General features: G+C 37.2%; 1 protein-coding gene across 3 annotated transcripts; it reads right to left on the bottom strand.

The window, feature by feature from the left end:
* Positions 1-23992, bottom strand: LOC127803940 (uncharacterized). Of its 3 annotated transcripts, none has more exons than XM_052340591.1 (3): positions 23131-23989; positions 4627-4737; positions 1-708 (listed from the first exon to the last, which is right to left on the bottom strand). In XM_052340591.1, the coding sequence occupies exons 1-3, from the start codon at positions 23791-23793 to the stop codon at positions 508-510; spliced, it is 975 nt and encodes a 324-aa protein (XP_052196551.1). In that variant the 5' UTR covers positions 23794-23989; the 3' UTR covers positions 1-507. The 3 variants fall into 3 exon arrangements, with proteins under 3 accessions (XP_052196551.1, XP_052196553.1, XP_052196554.1); XM_052340594.1 differs by having other exon boundaries at positions 572-719; positions 23131-23992; XM_052340593.1 differs by lacking the exon at positions 4627-4737 and having other exon boundaries at positions 23131-23992.

Here is a 23992-nt window from a genome sequence, read left to right as displayed (position 1 = left end):
AACCCACAAACCAAAACTTTGTTATGGTAAAAGAAAAATAAAAATAATTTGAACTTTTATGACAAAAATTTCACCACTTGACACTGTAACTAAGAACAGTCTATTTACGCTTACATAAACAAACGAGACTCAAAATCCAGTAACCTCCTTAAATAGCAGTGAAGAAAGAGTGTAGGAAAGTTGCAGATTGTGGAATTGCATCATATCAAGCAATTTCAACTTCTTCTATGTAGATTACCAACGATTACAAACAACAATGGGATTCTTATTGGCACAGCTCTGCTCTATAACCAGGAAAAAGGAATTCTAAAATCTTCTTCTGTTCTATGTCCCCATTTTCTCTCTCGCTGTCCTCTCCTTGTAGCAAAACAATCTGAACAAACTGCAATAATATTGATGTGAACCAGCCGAAAGCATCACTTCCTCAACAAAATAGGAACAACCATCCGGGCTTTTGCAGCCAATTAACAACACAAGCAAATCCATCTCAATTTGCAGCTTCAAATTTTAGGTTCTGTCACTGTTCGATTCCTTCTGCCCAGCCAGAGCTTGGATTTGGGGTATTTCCATGGCCATGGGTTCTGCGCTGTCAACTGAATAGCCCTCTTCAGTTGCTTCCTCATCTTGGCTGGGTTTCAGCTTGCTGTCCCATAGCTTTCCACTCTTTCCAATTGCCAGAATGAGTTCTAGTTGCTTTTGCTGCTGCTCCTACAGAAACACTCAATAAACAAACTAGAGGTAAGATTAAGAAAGTGGCATTAATGTCCAGTGATTCAAAAGAATTTTTCTGCAATAACAAATCCATATGGCTTTAAGCTTTGTGACAGATTCTGTCAATATTTTAGACCACACTCCAAACGGAGACCTAATACAGAGAGCATTTGACAGAAGAGATAAAAGAACTGACAGATAGAGTGACAACTCATGCTACATTTGTGTTTACAAATAACTGACCTTTTTGTTCAAGCTTGGCTTAATAAAACATGGAAGCCTGATCTAGGTGTCCCTAAATAAAGCTTGAGACAGTTTACCGTGATGGGCATACATGAATGACCTGCTCTTGTTCAAAGTTTTTGCTGGAAAACTATAGCAGCCTGATCTAGGCATCAGCAAATTAAACCCGAGAAACTTCACTTTGATGCACATCACACATCCTAAAAACTGATGCTTGATGCTATGACACATTTGTTAAGCAAGCATTTCTACACAACGGATGAACAAGCATGAATAATCATCATTTTCATCAACTGTGCCTTACTCTAACCAAAATAGGGTTGGTGGCATGGCATGGCATTTATAGTGTTAATTAACTTCTAAAAGTCATGTTGAAAATCCATGTAAAAGAACAATGTGGCAAATTTTACGCCGGATGCCTTTCCAAACACAACCCTCTAGCGAGGGAATGATGAGAAAAAGCTCTAACACCATCTTCATATGAAAAACTTTCATGAGACGATGGTGAATATAAATAATTGGTATGGTTGTGTTACATCACAAAGATAATATTGTGAAACCAACCTGTACATCAACCTAAGAAGCATGAATAATGTAAACTAAAATGATAGGATGAACCAGACAAATTACAATGATATGTTTTGATCTATGCCTGTGGGTGCAAGAAGCATATCCTTAGCAGAAAATGGAATATAATTTTGATAAAGGCATAAAAGTATGAAAAATCAACCCATCTACATAAGAAATAATTAAAAAGAAATAAACTGCAACATTAGTTTATTAACTTACACCTATGCATAATGCATATAATTCAATGAATAAGCCAAGTGGACTGCAAAGAGCATGCATAGGATTTAGCCTAGAGAAAAACAAAAGAAATCTGAGCATGAAATAAGGGCTGAAAATTGGTAATCTTTCATATGGTGAAAAATAAGGATGAAACCAGTTCTCTTTCAAAATCTACAGGAATAGTACCAAAACAGGAAAATAATAACAGATTCAGGTAATACAATGGAGGCTGCCATTCCTGCTTGTAATTTCCAAATTAACCTGGATGAATCGGACATAACTTTGGGAAACTGATTATGATCTGAGCATGATTATATGAACTGGGGAAGATTTAAGAAACGGGTTCAAATCGAGGGTAGAAAATATGAAAAAGCATTCAAACTTATGTTTCTTCATGTTGAACATATATACATCTCCTCACCATAAAACTTGCAGTTTTAATCATGATGTTATTTACTTCTAGCAAGCAAAGAAGATAAGTTACAACCTTATTAGACCTGCTTTACTGTTCCACCTAATGACTACACAAACATAACAACCAAGATCACACTTGGGGATGGTAAAAAACCCACCCCCACAGGAAGCCCCACTTCGTGCCAATTGGGGCAGGGTCAAAGGCCTTTCACCAGGGATGGGGCCCATTCCTGCCTTGCCCCCTAAAAAATATGCCCCTGACCCTGCCCCATCTTATAAAATATATATAAATCTATTTAATCATAAGTATATTAAATATAAAATCATATTTTTCATTTTATAATGCGTTCAAACAACAAGCAATTTGCAGTGTTTCAGCAAGCAAATTGCTTGCTTTTAAATTAGTAATATTTTTATATAATTATTTCTATTTTTATTTTTGTAAAATAATTAATTAAAAATTTGACTTTTTTGGGGGGGGAGGTGGGGACAGGGATACCCATCCCCAACAGTTCAATTATGATGCCCCGTCGGGGTATGAGGCAGGGGTTTGGGACGCTGGTTGGGAATGGGGAGGGCTGCCCCACCCCATTGCCATCTCTAATTCCACACTTGAAGCATTTGGGACATGTTTAGCACATTTCCTAACAGGTTATGCTTTCAAGAAAATTGGACATTAAATTTTCCTTTCTTGTACCTAAGTGTCATGACCCTATGAGTAATAAAAGGGTATTATTGTAATAGGGTAGAATAGTTTGTTAGGGATATTCTAGCAATTAGTTAGGTGCACATGGCTGCATGTGCAAGGCTGTTAGGGGACAAATATGCCTATATAAGGCTGATGTAAATGGAGGGGAGGTATGCTGAAAAATTGATATTGAATCTCTATTTTCCTCTCTACGTTTCTCTCCAATTCTCCCTCTCATTTCTCTCTGTTACTCTCTCCCTTTCTACTGATTTCTCCCCCCATTTCCCCCTCCTACAATTCTGATTTCATTCCCCAATTCCTCTTTAACCTATCACGAACCCTAGGTTCGTGACACTAAGCTAAAGGGAACTCTGCTGGTCACAAATATTTTTAAATTTTTATTTTCTTTTGAACCTCAAAATCTCAATTGCAGAACTGACACCATGTTGTTGTGAAAATTAGTGAATAAAATAATTGAACTGGCCTTCTCAAAAATTGTATCTAATAGATAATATATGCAACAATATTATTTTCTCAAACAACTCTACTTACTAAACTCAAGCCTATTCCATCAAAAAATGTTCCTTAGGTAATTCAATAGATAGAGTTGTGGATATCTGGAACTTTTATCTTAATGAGTTTAAATGCTGACCATGATAAACATTCTCAACCAAGCTAATATTAAGGAATTCATGATTAACTATATTAATTCTGAATCATAAGCATCGTAAAGTCATGAGATAGTAAGTCCAAGACAGTAGAAATGTATAATTCCATATCAGGGTGGCAATAATTAAACCTTGAAAATTTCTAAACAAGGCTAAAACTGACTCCATATAAGCAAAATCAACGACAACAGATAGCTAATGTTCAATGGTTTATATAACCAACAAAACTTGTGAAAACTAATTGAATGACAAAACCAGCATTTGACTTGCCAAAATTATGAAGTGGTTATCAAAGCAAACCAAGCTTTATTCCATCTTGAATCTTGTTAGATTCATGATTTGGATTGATAAACACAAAAGCATACCAGAATATGAAAGCAAGAAAAAAAAAAAAGTCAAGCAACTCAAACTTGGGTTCATACCCAGCTTAATGGATGCTTGTTACTGAACCAAGATTGAACAAGAAGTGAAGCTCACTGGGTATATTAAGCTCATTTCTATTCCCGTCAGAGCAGCTGATTAATTCCTCCCCCCCCCCCCCCCCCCCCAAAAAAAAAAAAAAAGAAAAGAAAAAAACCCCACCACCACCACCACCAAATTAAGAAAATGATCATGAAATGCAAGAGACACTTCAGATGTTCTTTCTTACACAGCTAGAAGACATGAGCACACACAAATGATGCATCTTCAGTACAGTGTTCTAAATGAACAGCCAACTTAGAGCAATAACTTTACAGCCACTTAAATGATTGGATGCCATGAAGTTCAAGGTCTTCGGGGAAGAAAAAATAGTATAAATTTCAGTCCAATTTAACTAGAATTTGAATTGGACCCAGTGCTTGGTAAAGCGAGTCCTTGTCTACAAGGAAACTCAATTAGGAATAAATTTATTTTTTACATTGAAAATTCTGCTAGTATTGAGATGGTTGGAGAGCTAGAATTCATCAAACTGACCCACCTAGCGATAGTTAGGCTTGTGATTGTTGCGGAAATTATAATGGTGTACCTTTGGAGAAAATTATTTACAATTTCAAGATTTTTAAACATAAATGTCCATCTTGGAATTCAAAAATCAGATGTACTGAGTAGATGATGAAATTATTTCACATCTACCTGCATTGCAAGCAGAACCTTTTGTATTTCAGAAAGCTCCTTTTCTAGAATATCTTCCTGGACTGCTAATGTTCGAATGGCTTCAGAATTTTTTTGAGCCAAAGCTGCAGTCTACAGTCACAAACAGAAAATTAGATATAACATAAATAAGAGAACTTTGTAAATATCATAAAGAAATTGCATGTATCCTTTTCCAGATTGCTGCGCACAAATTATTTTCGAATCATCAAGAAAAATTGAATACCACTTCCCTAGCCCATTGAGAATCATGTCTTTCAACTGTTGGGAACTTAAATGACTTATAACTCCATTTATATCATCATTCAGATAAGCAATTCCAATTCACAAAGTCACATTTTCTCATATATCGTGCAGTTTTTTTTTCTTTGCCAACCTATATACAGTTAGTATAGTTGATCTACATAAATTTGAAGCCATCTTGATTAGTACTTCCTAGTAATCACCAAAGATGGGAGCTTAAATCACTTATATTTATGTTATCCTTCAAGTAAGCACCTCTAGTTCATAAGTCACATTATCTCATCTAAAGTATAATTGATCTTTTAAACAAAGTTGAAGCCTTTTTGGTTAGCACTTTCATGTAATTACCTATGCAGCTAAATCTGATGTCCCTCTAGGAACTGTTCCTTTTACTAGTTATGGTTCTGATCATGATGTGGGATATAATGGCCTTAAAAAAGATATAGCCATGGATAGAGATAGCTATCTACGCATATTTGGGATAACCATTTTGGCCTTCAGATTCCCTTCAGTTTACCCACCAGGAGATTTTTGATCTCACAGTAACACTGTCTTGGACAGTCAATTGACTGCCTCCAACTCAGGTCAACCTTTCCACCATTCTTGGCTAGTCAACCCCCAGTCAATTGTCACTTATCCTCAGTCGAGGTTCCAACAACTCATCCTTGGCTGGTCTAACTCCTAATTGACCCCTCATTGACTGACCACTCACCCTTGACCCAATAGTCGACAGTTGTTGGTCTCAACAGTCAACCTCCTTGGCTTTCTGGAAAGCACAATCAACTGACTGTTTTTGGTTGTCCTATACTATCTCACACTGTTGCATTAGTTTGTGTCAATTCTCACCCCTTGTGGTTGTGGGTCCATTTGATCCTATTAATTATTTCAGAGTTAGCTTTAACTTTAATTAAGTGTGACTTTCCCATTTACTGGACAGCCCTCTTAGCTCATTTTTCACACTAACCCAAATATTTCACATAATTAACACATGATTAATATACTCATCATCAGATAAATACAACATATATCACAATGATGCTCAAGTAAAATACGATCATCAGTGTCAAATCTCATATGTAGTCTTGTCTTGGCCTCCACAGTGACCCCTCACATACATCATAACAATACATGAAAAGTCACAATATCAAAAAATGCTCCTAGGGTAGTTGTACCCCACACATTAGGTCAGCCTCTGATCTTTGCTTCAGCCATGTTCACTCATCTGAAAAATTATAGTATACATGCAATGAGCTATAGAGCTTAGTAAGACCACATGCATATACACAAGCCATGAAAATGCACTGAAAAATTAATTTTGAACAAAATTTGTACCCCCAGTGTCCAAAAGTCAGCCTCATGCTCACTCTATTGCCATGGTCAACAAATCACTTCCCAAGCTGTCAACACAGACTTAAAAGTCCAACTCATCAGGATGAGTATCACACTAGCCTTGACCTTATATACATAACCAAATAAGTTTGTATGTTGTATCAGCGTGCAACAATATAAAGAATGTCTACCATACCACAATGCAACAACTCATGCCAACCATCGCATGCTCAAGCTATGCACATTTATGAATGAAGGGGTGATCTTACGAATACAGTAAAAATGCAATTGGAGGTTTCACAGGTATCAAGCTACAACTTCCTCTCACTTCACATAGCAAGCTCAATATCATGGTTCAAGACTCTCAATACCTTGCCACAGCCTTGAGCAAATATACACCATGATGGCCATTAACTCACTATATTATTCTCCAAACCCTCATACAACTCTCAGGACAAACACAAAACCCTTTACGCTGCTCTCATGCCAAAGGAAAAATAGAAACTCCTTTTCATCTCAACATTCCTGTTCATATAGGCCCTAACAAAACAGGAACAAAAGGACCATTTTGCCCCTAAAATTCTCAACTTTCAAGCCCTTTTTGGTAATTACACTAACAACTTCTTCATCAGTTCTTGTCCAGCTTTTCAGCATATTCTCCCCAATATGGTTCACATCCACTGTTCAGTCCAACGCCCTCTCCCTTGCATACAGGTGGCAATACATGGCCCATTCCATATCTGCCATTCTGTTTGCCAACTACGATCTAGGCACTCTCAATATTAGTATATATCATCCACAGAGTGTATGTATTTGTAGCCCACACTCTCAGGTGACCAACATGACCACGCCTGGCCACATCCACCTAGATGTGCATTTTCCTTTTCGCTAACCAATTTCATTAAACAGATCACTATCTTCCCTCTTGTCACATTCTCAACTTCAAGACAATGGAAAAGCACTCAAATTTTCTATAAAGTTGCTAGCCTTCATCCCTTTTATCCCCTTCCCAATCCCAATACAATATGGAATTATCCAGCAATATTCCAAGTCATCCTCATACACATCCATGCAAGAGAGGAGGTCCAAATGTACAAGAATGCCCCTCACAATGTTCCTAGAGAATGCTCGTACTTTGGCACATAACAATCACAACTTTGACCTTTTAGATAGTCATGTTTGAAAGATTATCCAAGAGGGGTGTTGGGTCAAGACAACACTCGGCCAATACTCTAAAACAGAACCCAGAAAAACAGAGCCTCACAAATACAAAACAATCAATAGACTAAAACTTGCATGAAACAGAAATAAAAATAATAATGCAAGAATAAACACAGCAATTTTACCGTGATTCACCCGTTAATGAGGGCTACATCCACGTTGAGCTCCGGCAAGGAGAGCTCACTGCACTATCGAAAAAAATGGATACAACCTCAATGTACAAATCTCACTCTCATTCACTCATTGTACAAACAAACGACTCTCTAATAAAAATGCCCCATAACCACATGAATACAGATTAGAGGCGATAACCCTAGAGAGAAAAGATAGAGAAGAAACTATACAGAGAGCAAGTCGTAACAGAGAATGAAACAAAACCCTAAAGGTATACCCAAATCGGAGGCTGTGCTACGACGATCTTGAGGCGTTGGAGAGAATAAAAAAGGGAAAGCAACGATGATAATTTAATTGTGAAAATGTAGCATCGACGGCCAAGAGGGCATGTTGTAACATTTGTATTAGATTAGATTAAATGTAATCATGTACTTTGTATTGCTGCATATTTTAATTCCTGATTTAGTGTTAGATTTAATTGTTCTTCTAGAAAGTCTGTTTCTAGAAGAAGGCTGCCAGCTTTATGTGTTAGTTATTCGATTAGGCGGTTAGTTAGTTTTATTCCTTGTGCTCCGCCACCCCTATATCCTATAAATAGGGGTCGTGGATAGGTTTGTATGAGAGAGAGTCTTAGTGTGCCAGAAATCGTGAAGGATTATTTCCGGTTTACTGTCTTGAGTTGGGATTGAATGCGAGAGGTTGGGAATGGCTGGTTCTTATCTTGTATTCCCTATTTTCCCTATAGCTTTCAGTGTATATGGGCGGGAGGGATTAAGTTCTCACTGTAATCATCCTTGGTGGTTTCAAGATAGTGGATTTCAGTGGCTCCTAAGCAGTTGGATGTAGATCTTGGATTTCAAGACCGAACCAGGATAAATCTTGCTGTTTTCTCGTGTGGATGAGTTGTTTTCTTTTCTGTTCTTTGTTATCAGTATATTCTTGAGTTAGGAAGCTGGTTGGGTTGAGAGAATAAAGTGGAAAGCTATGAGATACTCTAACAGGGCAGCAAGCAAAACGATAAGGAGATTGTACCAGGTGAAGAAACAGAAGGGGGGGTTGCCGTTTTGGCCCTCCAGCTCATGGGCCCAAAACGGCAACGTTTTGGGCAACCAATGACGGTTGCCAAAAGACCATCCGACCCCCCTTGATTCTTCAAGCAAAATGGCATCATTTGAAGCTTCACATTAATCCAACAAGAGGGGTGAATTGAGTGTTTTGACTATTTTTACAAATAATGAAAATATATCGAGAAATATGATGCAGTAAAGTTATTTGAAGAAAATAATTGTCTTAAACTACAAACAGATGCAGTAACAGATGGAATAAGCATAAATGAATATGCAACATACAAGATCTTTTATAAACATGATTTGAGAAAACTTTAGGCATTTGATAAGTTTATACATGAAAATATTAATATGCATTTAAGAGTGTAAGAGACATTTTTGAAAATAAAGAAATCAGTTTCAAACATATGAAATAAATGAATGCAATGAGAAATGACTACGTAATTAGAAATTTCAAATACGTTCTTATATGTAGAGAAACTAATGCTTGAAAAGCCTTTATGAAATTTATTGAAAGCTGAAACAGAAATATTTTATGAAAACTAAATGTAAGATAAACATTACACATATAGTTTTGATATAAAGATAAATAATTATATTTAAAATGAGGAGTTTATAAAGCAGTTATGAAAATGCAAAAGTATACGACTTTTAAGATAATTCCAACCAAGAAAACATTTTAATGATAGTTAGAAAAACAAAGCATTAAGTTTTAGTTATGTATCAAAAGCATATGCATAGCAGATTAAGAATAATGATGTTAAAATGAAAGTAATAAAAGGAGGGTAAGACAAACATAGCAATTTAGAGAAGTTCAGCCAATATGTCTAATCCACTACCTTAACTCCTCACTAAGAATTTGAAAACATCCACTAAAGATATTAGCTTTTAGGGCTCAGCTATAACCTGTATATAGTTTTTACAGGCTCAACTGAAACCTCCACTTTGATGGGCTAAGTAGGAACCCCAACTTTTACAGGTTAAGTAGTAACCTTCACTTTTAATCAAGCTAAGTAGAAACCCCCACTTTTTACAAGCTCAACAATAACCTTTACATAAGGCTTTTTAACACTTGACTCAGCCACAACCAAGACATTTCTTTTCAAAGGCGAAAGCATAACCTTTTACAAGATTCACAAAACTGTGAAAGAATTTATCAAGAGAACATATAAGATATTACAATGATATCAACTATTCTCTTGAACAAAAGGGAGTTCGAAACATATGAATGAATAAACCACTCAACTCTCTTAATTCTATCTAGTCTAGAAAGATATACAAGTAATCTCACCAGATAATAGCTTGGAAGTGAAAAAGAACAATTATAAAGAACGCTCACTTCAAGCTTTTGATATAGGCCTGAAAAGAATATAGCTAGTTGAGTTTGTAACAACACCAACAGCTTAGGATAATTCCTCAATAGCCTCTCCATCTCTTGTTGCTCTTGGTCTTTTATAGAAGCTTGAGAGTCAGATTCAACATTGAGATCTGCGCAACTCACAACTTCTTTGATTTGACCATTAACGGTCAAATTCGTTAGAAAACATATGCAAATTATATAGATAAGCATTAAGCACACTATGCATAATTGTATATATCATTCTTATATAAGAGAACATAGTTGGACTTCACAGAATAAAGAAATAAGGCTCCAACAGTCAAAAGCGTCCTCTTTTTGCTTTCTGAGTAACGGCTATAAAATTTGAAATCAGATACTAGTCACTCGACTAACTTATGGACATACTCAACTAATATACGAGCATACTCGATTGGATAACTCATATAATCAACAATTATAGATAAGCCTCACTCGAGTAAGACCAAGTCATTACTCAACTGACTCACAAGTCATAGAGACTTTGCATTAAGCACTCGACTACTAGGCTAAGCTTACTTGACTAACAGAATCATATACTTGAGTACAGATAACTGATACTCGATTAAAATAAAGCACATAGACTTGGTCAAATTCTATCTAATCTTTACTCGATTGAAAATAGTCCTTACTCAATTGATTTTTGAAATACAAAGAGCTTATAAAAATTACTCAAGTAGGAAATTTTAATAGTCGATTGAAAGAAGATTTTACTAGAGCACATAATTGACTGATTTGAAAGACACATAAAGCAACACTCAACTAAAAATATGCTCAGATTTTAATATCTATAAAGATACTTGATTATACAAATACCATACTCAATTATAGCTTAAATAAAATTTGTATAACACATATTCGAGTAGGTTTCTATGATAATTATTTGAATACTTGAATATATTGAAAAATATACTAAGCAATACTCGATTGATTGCAAAGAAAACTATTTTTGATCGAAGGCAAGTGTAGAAGCTTTAAAAGATTGTTTGAATACTTTGCCTTCAAAAGCTTCGAAAATATATATACTTAGTTTACAAAAGGCTTTTATACTTGAGCCGAATTTTCAAAATGTTATCTCAAACATTTAACATCAAGCTCAATTAACATAAAACTATATTTTGTTGTTTTGAAATATATAAGAATATTTGAGCCTATAGTTCTCCAAAAATATTTTTATAAGTTTCATACTCTTTGATCAACCAAAACCGATACTTAACTATTTTGAAAGACATATATAAATGTATGAGTATGAGGATTTATATAAAATGTTTTGGAAATCATCAATAAACCAAATTTATTGAAAATATATTTTTCAATATTATTTTCTCCATAAATCAAAATACAAATTTCTCAACAATGTTAAATAGCTAACCACCATCTCATCTAAAAACTTAAGTTAGTAGATAGATCTTTTACATTATTATTTTTACTTTCAACATGCCCCCTCACATGTGGTTAGGTTTCACAATGTAATTGGCCCAAACATGTACAATTACTTAAATATTAGGGTAGTTGGAAAGTTTGAACTCAAGACCTTTACATACTCTAATATCATGTTGAATAGTTAACCACCATAACATTTAAAAGCTACTTCTCTGGTATGAGATGACTGCTTTGCATTCCAATAGTGTTTGGGATTTGGTTCCTTTACCCCTAGGGAAATTTCTGATCGGCTGTTGGTGGATCTATACTGTCAAGGTGGGTCCTGATGGACAGGTTGATCGCCTTAAGTCCCGTTTGGTTTCCAAAGGGTATACTCGGGTTTATGGTCTTGACTATGGTGACATTTTTTCCCCTATTGCTAAGATGACCTCTGTGCATTTGTTTCTCTCTATAGCAGCTATGCGCCACTAGCTGTTGTATCAACTGGACATTAAGAATGCCTTCTTACATGCTGAGCTTCAGGAGGAGATTTATATGCAGCAACCTCCTGGGTTTGTTGCTCAGGGGGAGTCTAGGCTAGTTTGTAAACTCCATCGCTCACTATATGGGTTGAAGCAGTCTCCTTGAGCCTGGTTTAGCCGCTTTAGTGTTGTTATTCAAGACTTTGGTATGACTCGTAGTGAGTCTGATCATTCGATTTTTTATAAACACTCATCACAGGGGAGGTGTATATACTTGGTTGTCTATGTGGATGATATTGTTATTACAGGTGATGATCAAGATAGTATTGTTCAATTGAAAAAATATCTTTTCCATCATTTTCAGACTAAGGACTTGGGGTTACTTAAATACTTTCTTGGCATAGAAGTTGCTCATTTCAGTTCTGGTATTGTTATCTCTCAACGAAAGTATGTGTTAAACATTCTGAAAGAAACTAGAATGCTTGATTGTAAACCTATAGATTCTCCTATGGACCCTAATAGAAAGCTCTTACCAGGACATGGGGAGCCTCTTGTTGATCCTGGGAGATACCGCAGGCTAGTCGGAAAACTTAATTATCTCACTATCACTCGCCCAGACATTTCTTTCTTAATCAGTGTTGTCAGTCAGTTTTTACAGTCTCCTTGCGATAACCACTGGGATACAATAGTCTAGATTCTCGGGTATATTAAGGGAGCTCCAGGTAGAGGACTATTGTATAAGGACAGAGGTCATACTCAAGTAGTCGGATATTCTGATGTTGATTGGGCAAGTTCTCCCTTTGATAGACGATCTACTTCAGGATATTGTGTTTTGGTTGGAGGAAACCTAGTATCTTGGAAAAGTAAGAAGCAGGAGGTTGTTGCTAGGTCGAGTGCAGAAGCAGAATATTGTGCTATAGCCTTAGCAACGTGTGAATTTATCTGGTTAAAACAATTGCTTCAGGAGCTCAAGTTTGGGGAGATATCACAGATGAGATTAATTAGTGACAATCAAGCTACATTACATATTGCTTCCAATCCAGTCTTTCATAAGATGACCAAACATATCGAGATAGATTGTCACTTCATCCGAAAGAAGATTTTATCTAACTGTATTACTACAGATTTTGTCAATTCTAATGACCAGTTAGCAGATGTCTTCACTAAATCTCTCAGGGGTCCTCGAATTGAGTATATTTGTAGCAAGCTTGATGCATATGATATATATGCTCCAGTTTGAGAGAAAGTGTTGAGTTATATGGTTATATTTATATAGTACACCTAGGGTTAATCTTATGTTAGAGCCCGTGGCCCATGACCCATTGTATTTTGTATATATATAGGTGTATAGTCTATGAGTTTAATTAATGGTATATACATATTAATAGCTAGGGTTTTCTTTCTAAACTTCACAATTATACTGATCATCAATCCACCAAATAAATGTTAATCATCATTATATATTCTCCATAGTATCATCAACATCTAAAGAATTGGGTGATTAACTTCATTTGTTAAGGTCCTCAAATGGGCATTCAAACTTTAAGAGAATTCCAGACATCTGCCTGATAACTCCAGAAGTCGACCTACCAATCAATAGTGTCCTTGACAATCAATCTACTGAGCATTTTGTCTTAGGAAATTGATCTTACAAAACTCTTTAGTCAAAATCTCATGAGCATTTTGTCTTAAAAGTTGAACTTACAATACTCTTTAGTCAACTTTTTTGTCGATGGCCAAAGACATTGACAAGCAAAGCTCTTTCTCTACTAGCCTTTTTTTGTGATTGTGCAAAATGTTCATGGGTTTAGCTTATGGCTGATGGTCAGCCAACAACGAGGGTCACTCTTCTTCCTCCTAAAGCCTATGATGGTTGTGGCTTCTAGGGTGTAATGTCTTCAATCACAGCAATTGATCGATTAAGCAAATGTGTGTCCTTCTCCCTTTTAGTGATGTGCAGCAACAGATAAGGATCCTGGAAATTGAACTTTGTTGGAATGAGTCGAAACTCAAACCCTAGATCAACCCTTTAAACACTTAAATAAACCAAGCGATTGCTTGCATAAATAAATGGACTGAATCATACATAAAACATAAACAGAATCAAAACATAAACACAAACGATTTACCGTGGTTCACCCAAAATAGGGCTACATCCACGTTGAGCTCCGGCAAAGGGAGTTCACTGCACTATAGGGATAAAAACATTTACAGCCACCGATTACAACAAAGAACACTCTCAGATCTCACTGTACAAAAACAATCTCTCAGAAATTAAATCAGCCCCGTAACCACATGCTAAAATCAAAGGCTTACAACTTAGAGAAAGAAAACAAACAGAGCATCTATACAGAAAGAATGAAAACCAGAGAATGATCAACAAACCCTAACTAAGACAAGTAATCGGAGGCCGTCTTCCATCACATCCCGAGGCGACTGTAGCAGATATAAAGGAGATTCAAACGGTGCAGATTGCATTGTATAAAGGTGAAGCAGAGCATCGACGATCGAAGAAGAGGCAGGCAAAAAGACAAAGCACAGCACGCCTAAGTGAAACGGCAAGGCGATTGCCATTTTGGCCCTCCACCTAGGGCCCAAAACGCTACCGTTTTGGGCAACCTTGGGGGTTGCCAAAATGACCCTCCTGCCTTGCCAGAAACACTGTCGTATTGAAGCTTCACTTACATACAACAATCTCCACCTTGAAGCTTCAACCATTTAAGGGACAATCCACTAACAGTGCAACAAGCTACAACCTAAGCCATCATTACTCATGTTGGTTGGTTTTTCAACCAATTGTGACATGCAGCAAGTCCAAACAATGTTTGAACTTGGCTGCAATCACAATTTTTGTCCCCATATCAGTTAGGTTGTTTTCTGTTGGGACCTTTTGAATAATTACACTTTCTTTGGCTACTTGGTCCCTTACAAAATGGTACTTTACATCTACATGTTTGGTTCTCTCATGATATACAGAGTTTTTACATAAATAAATGGCACTCTAACTATCAAAAAATACTACAACCTTACCTTGTAACATATGAATCTCTTTTAACAAACCTTGGAGCCAAATGGCTTCTTTGAAGACATCAATGACTGCCACATATTCTGCCTCAGTGGAAGACAATGCAACCAAAGGCTGCAGCTGAGACTTCCAGCTGATGCAATTACCTCCTAGGGTTGTTGAATTTTGACTTAGTAACTGCTGATGTGGTTTGAAGAAATCAAAAATAAAATAGGATTATCCATAACCAATAAATTAGCAAATATCTGATATTGTTTGTTAGTTGTTTTGGATAGATATTATGCCATATTATTCTCCTCTTTATGCTCATTTCAATTTACATTTTAGTTGTATAAATTGGAGTTTACGATTGAATAAAATATATAACTTTCGCTTTGATATTTTTTCATTCCCTTTTCTTTTTTCTTCATAAAATACCAACAAATGGTATCAGAGCCCTTTTTCTTGAGGGACCTGTGAGTTGAGAGAAACAAAAAAAACCATATTCACAAACACTCAAACTCAAGCCAACAATCTGCAAAGATGGAAGCAGAATCAAGTCACGGAATGCCGGCAACACTGATATTTGGTGGCGACAACTATCAAGTATGGGTTATTAAAATGAAAGTCCATCTCAAGGGACTAGATCTTTAGGAAGCAGTTGAGGAAGATTACGTAGTCGCTGATTTGTCGGCCAATCCAATTCACAAGGAGAGGAAGACAAGAAAGGCTAAAGCCATGGCCTACTTGAATGCTGCAGTTTCTCCCAATATTTTCACAAAAATCATGAACCTGTCTTCAGCAAAAGCCATTTGGGATCATCTCAAAGAAGAATACCAAGGCAATGAACGAGTGAAGAATATGCAAGTGTTAAACTTGATCAGAGAGTTTGAAATGCAAAGAATGAAGGAGTCAGAAACTGTGAAGGAGTACACTAACATGTTGCTTAGCCTTGCTAACAAAGTGAGGTTGTTAGGTAAGGATTTTCCTGATCAAAGAATCATTGAAAAAATACTTGTTACACTTCCAGAGAGGTATGAAGTCACTATCTCTTCTTTAGAAAATGCAAAAGATCTGTCAAGCATTTCCTTGGCAAAGTTACTTAATGCTTTACAGGCTCAAGAACAAAGAAGACTTGTGAGAATAGGAGGAGCCGTTGAAGGAGCTTTCCAGGCACAAACAAGGCCCACCGGTGAAAAAAAGGTTTGGAATCACAACAAGAAGCTTGTAAATGCTGGAAACAACAATAGTGGAAATTATCCACCTTGCCCTTACTGCAAAAAAACCAATCATCCACAACACAAGTGTTGGTGGAGGCCCGATGTAAAGTGCAACAAATGTGGTCAATTAGGTCACATCACAATTGTGTGCAGATCACAACAACAAGAAGGCGAAGCTAGAGCTGTTGCTGACCAACATGAGGAGGAGGAGTTATTTTAACTCTACTTAAAAAAACCATATCCATGCCTATGCCCAAAAAAAAATGCCTATACCCAAAAAAAAAAATGCCTATGCCCCAAAACCCATAACCATACCTATGCCTCATAACTATAAAATCATAAAATCCCCATATGCTATATCCAAGTCATGCCAAAATTAAAATGCTTTGTATTTGTAGCCTCAAAGTCAAGGAGGAGTGTTGAATTTTGACTTAGTACCTGCTGATGTGGTTTGAAGAAATCAAAATAAAATAGGATTATCCATAACCAATAAATTAGCAAATATCTGATATTGTTTGTTAGTTGTTTTGGATAGATATTATGCCATATTATTCTCCTCTTTATACTCATTTCAATTTACATTTTAGTTGTATAAATTGGAGTCTACGATTGAATAAAATATACGACTTTCGCTTTGATATTTTTTCATTCCCTTTTCTTTTTTCTTCATAAAATACCAACAAGGGTAAAGAAGAAAGAAGTTGTAGATTTTCGAGAATCCCTGTCACCAGCAAAGTCAGAGTCCACATATCCAACAAGATTAAAAACATCACATTTCCGTATATAAATTAACCCAATATCAGCAGAGCCATTAATGTATCTTAACACATACTTTAAAGCTTCCCAATGAATTTTACCAGGGTTAGACATGAATCTACTGAGTAGAGAAACTGAAAAAGCTAGATCAAGACTGGTATTAATCATTGAGTAAATTATGGTTCCAATGACATTAGTATATGGGATTTTTTCCATTTTAAGCATTTCAGAATCAGATATAGAACACTGTTTCTTGGATAAAATGAAGTGACCAGCTAAGGGAACATTTACTGGTTTACAACCAGACATGCCAAACTTTTGAACAGATTTTAACAAATAATCATGTTGATGAATTTTCAAACAAGAGTTACTCTTATCCCTTTCAATAATCATTCCTAAAATTCTTCTAGTAGGCCCTAAGTCTTTCATATCAAAGTTGGTATTTAACAAAGATTTTAACTCACATATTTTAGAGTTAGACTTGCTAATTAATAAAATGTCATCAACATACAGCAGCAACTAAACAGGAGTATCAGATAACATAAAATAGAAATAGTTATCATATTCACTTTTGACAAAACCAATCCCAGTTGCAAAGTTGTCAAATTTTTTATACCATTGACGTGGGGATTGTTTTAACCCATACAAAGACTTTTTAAACAAACAAACATGATCATGATGTTTTTTGTTAACATAACCAACAGGCTGATCCATATAAATTAGTTCTTCTAAGTCCCCATGCAAGAAGGCAGTTTTAACATCCAACTGTTCTAATTCTAAATTATGCTGAACAACTATTGCAAGCATCATTCGAATAGTTTTGAATTTGACAATAGGAGAAAATATTTCAGTATAATCAATACCTTCCCTCTGGGTAAACCCCTTAGCTACAAGTCTATCTTTAAATCTTAAGGGATCAAAGGGTAACATACCTTCTTTAACTTTGAACAACCACTTACACTTTATCAGCTTTTGTTTTTGAGGTCTTGGGACCAATTCCCAAGTGTTGTTGGTTATCAAGGAGTTCATCTTTTCGTCCATAGCTTGCTGCCATTTTAAACAGTCATGGGAGTTGACAGCCTCCTCATAGGAGGTAGGCTCACTACTCCTCATCTCCAAACCTGCCACTAAGGCACAGTAAACCAAATCTGAGTAGGAATATCTTGCAAGAGGCCTTATAGTCCTCCTGCTTCTGTCCCTTGCCAGCTGGTAGTCCCTTAGGTTCTGGTGAGGAGAGTCATATTACTTTTCCTCACCTTCAGGGGCTACAGATGGCTCCTCATAATCACTTTCATGATCAGAGGGTAGGTCAACTTCAGGGTTTGAAACATCTGAGGAGGAAGTAGTCAGCAGATCAGGAACAGCTGCCGGTTGCTCCACCTCATTTTGGGTACTACCAGGTGTAAGGAAATCATCTGGGGTGCTAGGTGTGGGATAGTCTTCCAAATTTTCTGATTTACAAGGAAAGATGGATTCATTGAATATAAAATCTCTGCTTATTATTATCTTAACTCCACCTGAACTCTTATCCCACAGGCTATATCCTTTTGTATCATCTTGGTACCCCACAAAAACACATTTGATGGATCTAGGATCCAACTTTCCCACTGATTGGTGAGCATATGCCTCACAACCAAAAACCTTGAGGTAATTGAAATTTAATTTTCTACCTGTCCATTTTTCTTCAGGACACTTTAAGTTTAACACAGTGGAAGGGCTACGATGTATCAAGTGAGCAGCAGTGGAGAGGACTTCTCCCCAAAAAGTTTTAGGTAGGCCAGCTGTAAAAAGAAGACACCTAATCTTCTCTAACAAAATCTTCTTCATTCTCTCAGCCACCCCATTTTGTTGGGGTGTGTTTCTCACGGTTTTATGCCTAACAATGCCATGAGAGTCACAGAACTCATCAAAGTCTCTATTACAGAATTCTAACCCATTGTCAGTTCTAAGAGTTTTAACCCTCTTGTCAGATTGATTTTCTACTAAGGCTTTTCATGTTTTAAATTTGTCTAAAGTCTGATCCTTTGTTTTAAGAGGAAAAACCCAAACCTTCCTTGTAAAGTCATCCACAATGGATAGAAAGTATCTGTTCCCACCGAGAGTAGGCTTTTGAGAGGGACCCCACAAATCAGCATACACATACTCTAAGCATACATTCGCCAGGTGAGTTCCTTTATGGAAACCAGTGTTCTAAAACGCGTTAGGCGCTAGTCGGGCGCCAGACTGAGGCCTAAGCGGGGGTCTAGGCGGACTGTTGTTTTTTTTTTTTTTTTTTTTTTTTATTTTTGATGTAATTTCATGTTAGTTTTAGATAAATCAAAGTTAAAGACAAATGAAACTTATATAAACAGATTAGATGTACTGGTTGACAGAGAGATTCATGTAGCCGACCCCACATAGTGGGATAAAGGCTGGATATGTTGTTGTTGTTGTTATATATATATAAATAATAAACAATATATTTATATATATACAAATAGTCCAAGGTATTGTTTTGTATTTTGGCGTTTTGGCCGCCTGGGCCGCCTAGACCCCGCCTAGGCCCTGCCTAGGCGCCGCCTAGACTCGATTAATCGGGCCTAACGCTTAGGATGCCGATTTGCATGAATTCGGGGCGGCAAAGGTTCGCCTAGACCGCGTTTTAGAACACTGGAAACTCATGATGCGTTGCTTGCTTAAGATGCATGACTCACAAAAGTTCAAAGGATCTGTAGACACTAAACCAAGGTAACCTTGGTTTGATAGTGCCTTCAGACCTTTCTGGCTCATGTGACCAAGTCTCAAGTGCCAGAGATCTGTCTTATCAGCTTTAGCCATGCATGCAGTTGAAACATTAACAGGGGATAAAGAATAACCATTTAAAACATATAGACCATGCTTTTTAGTACCAGTGAGAATTAGATGTTTTTCCTTAAAGACATGCATATTCCCATTTTCTGCTTTATAAGAATAACCTAATTCATCTAAGGTTCCGAGAGATATGAGATTTCTTTTTAATCCAAGCACATGTCTAACATTAGTGAGTATCTTAATTTTGTTATCATGCACTTTAAAAGATATATCACCCATGCCTTGAACACAACAAATTTGATAGTTACCCATATAAACAGTTCTTGTTTCTTTGTTACTAAAATTTTGAAACCACTCAATGTTTGGGCACATGTGAAATGAACAACCAGAGTCCATTATCCATTCATTAGCAACTGTTGAACTAAAAACAGTAAGAACTTCAGCTAGGTTATTGGAGCTGCTTGCAGCTACCGATGCATCCCCCCCTTATTTTTGTTTCTTTAACAAGTCATAACAGTATTTCTTTATGTGATCCTCTTTCCTACAATGATAGCATTTCCATTTAGGCTTTTGCTTACCTTTTTTACCCTTTTCCTTAAATCCTGAACCCACAAATTGGTTACTATTCCCAATGTTATTTCTCTTATCAGGTTTACCTTTAACAAACAAGTTTTTACCAGGTTTCTTAAAGGAATTTAATTCTAATTCTCTTGCCTTAATTCCAGAAATAACAAGGTCTAGGTTAGGCACAATACCAGTATATTGTAAAGCATGTTTAACCACATTATATTCATCAGGCAGTGAGTTTAAAAGGATCATAGCCTCACTGGTATCACCAAGGGCTTGATCAATTCCTCTTAACAATAAACTAAGTTTGGTAAACTCATCTATGTTTTCATCCATAGATTTAGAAACATTCATCTTAAAGTTAAATAGCATACCCTTTAAATAAACTAAATTTGGAGCAGATAAAACAGAGTATAACAAATCAAGTTTATTCCATAGTTCAAGAGGGGTATTCATGCCATCTACTTTACGTATAACACTATCACCAAAATGCAGAAAAATAAGATTGAATGCTTCTTCCCTTACCTCAGCAGTTCTTGCGAGCTGTTCTGCTATCCATTTTTCTTCGTTGGATTCAAGTGTAATAAGCACTTTATGATGAGAGAGCAGGACTCTCATCTTTTTCTTCCAACTACTGAAATCGCTTTTACCATCGAATGTACTGATTTCAAATCGGGTTGATGTCATCTTCACCTTGCACGAAGGTACCCTAGGAAACCCTAGACACTGACCAAGACTCACTCAGCAAAAAATAATAGACCGACAAGAGTCTTACAATAAACCCTAGGAATCCAAGAAAGACGACACCACACCAGTAAACCCTAACTGAGATAAAACTCAGTCGTAGGTACTGCAAATATAAAGGCTCTGATACCACTGTTGGGATGAGTCGAAACTCAAACCCTAGATCAACCCTTTAAACACTTAAATAAACCAAGCGATTGCTTGCATAAATAAATGGACTGAATCATACATAAAACATAAACAGAATCAAAACATAAACACAAAAGATTTACCATGGTTCACCCAAAATAGGGCTACATCCACGTTGAGCTCCGGCAAAGGGAGTTCACTGCACTATAGGGATAAAAACATTTACAGCCACCGATTACAACAAAGAACACTCTCAGATTTCACTGTACAAAAACAATCTCTCATAAATTAAATCAGCCCCGTAATCACATGCTAAGATCAGAGGCTTACAACTTAGAGAAAGAAAACAAACAAAGCATCTATACAGAAAGAATGAAAACCAGAGAATTATCAACAAACCCTAACTGAGACAGGTAATCGGAGGCCGTCTTCCATCGCATCCCGAGGCGACTGTTGCAGATATAAAGGAGATTCAAGCGGTGCAGATTGCATCGTATAAAGGTGAAGCAGAGCATCAACGATCGGAGAAGAGGCAGGCAAAAAGACAAAGCACAGCACGCCTAAGTGAAACGGCAAGGCGGTTGCCATTTTGGCCCTCCACTCAGGGCCCAAAACGCTGCCGTTTTGGGCAGCCTTGGGGGTTGCCAAAATGACCCTCCTGCCCTGCCAGAAATGCTGCCGTATTGAAGCTTAACGCTGCCGTATTGAAGCTTCACTTACATACAACAAACTTCTTCTCCGAAATTGTGCTCAATTGATGTTGTCGGATGGAGGTTCCTCCATCTACTTCAACAACGGCTGAAAGGCTTATGGTGAGATGGGTTTTATCGATGACCTTCTTATCCACAAGTGCTTCTCTCTGATTTGATTGCTGCTTTGAGTCGATGTGAAGACTGGTTCTTCACTAGTTCACCAAGGGTCTCTGATGGCAAAAGATCTCACAGCCTCTGCTTCTCCAAGCACCCAACAGAATTCCTTCTTGTCTCTAGTTCTGAGCCAATTATAGGATTCAACTTTGTCAGCTAAGCTTGAACTAGTTGTCAGCAGCAATCTCAGACTTCTGGAAGGTTCTCACCCTTTTTATCCTCTTCTTTTCTGATCTCCAATCAAATTGGGTACTCACAAATAGATCTGAGTCCTCATGTGGTGCTCATTGGTGATGGAGCTTGCCCAAAGAACAGATTCTTCTTCTTTTTTCATTATTTTTTGTTGACTTTCTCTTCAAACAAATTTTTATATTATGATATCTAATCAACTAGGCTCTAACACAACTTGTCAAAGAAAAAGGGCAAAAAATTTTAACGTGGTTTGATCTCAACACACGATACCATTACAATGGGACAAATACAGAATCAATCAACATGCAGCTTCTTGAATGGACAAAAATTCAAACTCAGAATATTATATTTGGAAAAACGAAACTGAAAACTCTCTTAAGATACTGTGTTTGGGTGGATAAAACTATAAACCTTGCAAGAGACACAACCCTAATAATATAGTTAAATACCATCTCTTACAACCTTGGGTACTGAGGTGTGATACTCAAAAAACCTACAGAGAAGCCTATTTATGGGCAACTACCCTAATAGAATTTAGGTCTCCTGTCCCTATCTCTATTCCAAGAGGGATTGAGTTTCTAGGAAAACTCTCTTTGTAGATAGAATTTTGAGCAGTTATCTAACAATTTTCCTTTGGTTCTCATTCAAGTGCTCTTCAGGGCCAATTGTATTACGTCCAAAGCAACAACATTTAACCAACTAACGTACTGACTGATTCCAAAGTCAATCATCTAATGAAACCACGACTTTAAGTTCAAATTGTTGTCCAAGTTTTGCAAATCCTCCTTAGGATAACGTAGAATGATCCTTGGAATGGACAAAGTATCAATTGAACTATCAAGCAACCTCATTGTAGCAAGTTGCAAAAGTGCCAACAGAGGAACAAAGTAGAGCAAATTCAACAAGGATTAACCTAATCTTAAATCCAATCCCAGACGCCAGCACATTTTTCATTCATCAAGATGAGCTTAAATTGGATTCTTCTTTCACGCGTTGTTTAAGCAAAACGCAGAACAAATATTTACCTCAGAAAGAGGATCTTTCAAAGCTTTCCTTGTAAGCTTAAACCGAATCCCCAACTTCTCAAGCTTCCTCGACAAAGCCCTGACAACAGTCACCGAGCTGCGAATATCCTCCTCCAATTTCTCAATCCTCTCGATCAAATTCACACCGGGACTCCCAGAATTTGAAACATCGGTACACATCCCGGTCCACTGCCGTGTCCGAATCAAAGCGCCAATCGCCATCGCACCCACTAATAGAACAACCTGCCACGCGAAAACCCTGTTCCCCAACCACGCCATAACCGGCTTCTGCGAGCTCCAAATGGCCGAGTTCACAACAAACCCAACCGAAATCACAGCCGACGAAGCGAGACATAGAAACTCGACCACAGAGAGAAAAGAATCCAGATTGACAGTATCAAGGGCGTCTGCTTTCTCCGGTACGGCCGCGTCCGGCTCGTAGGCTCTGAGAGGGCGGCGATGGGTGCTGAAGAACTTGAAGTTGAGAAGTTTTGGCGATTGGGTAATTGGAATTCTAAAACGTGGAAGGCTTGGGGAGTGATTGGAGGGAAATGATAAGGAGAAAGTGGATGTTTTGAGAGAGGCGGAGTGGATGTTTGTGAAGTGGAAAGAAATGCGAGAGTTGGAGGAAGTGGAGAGCAGGCTTTGGGGCCTGAGTAACATTTTGTGAGGTCACAGGTGATCACTGTGTTGGGTTGTTCTGGCTGAATTGTGTAGTTGAATTCATGGGGTTTTTGTGGGGTTTTGGATGGGGGGGTGAAGATGAGCTTGTCCGTTGAGCTCGAGTCTTCGGATGTATATATATGTCAATGGAAAGAAGGAATGTCGGACGGTGAGTCCAATGGTTCCAGCCAGCAACGGC

This window comes from Diospyros lotus, chromosome 6 (assembly GCF_014633365.1).
Source record: "Diospyros lotus cultivar Yz01 chromosome 6, ASM1463336v1, whole genome shotgun sequence".
Classification (NCBI taxonomy): domain Eukaryota; kingdom Viridiplantae; phylum Streptophyta; class Magnoliopsida; order Ericales; family Ebenaceae; genus Diospyros; species Diospyros lotus.
Note: the sequence above shows the minus strand (reverse complement) of the source record. Positions and strands in the feature narration are given on the sequence as shown.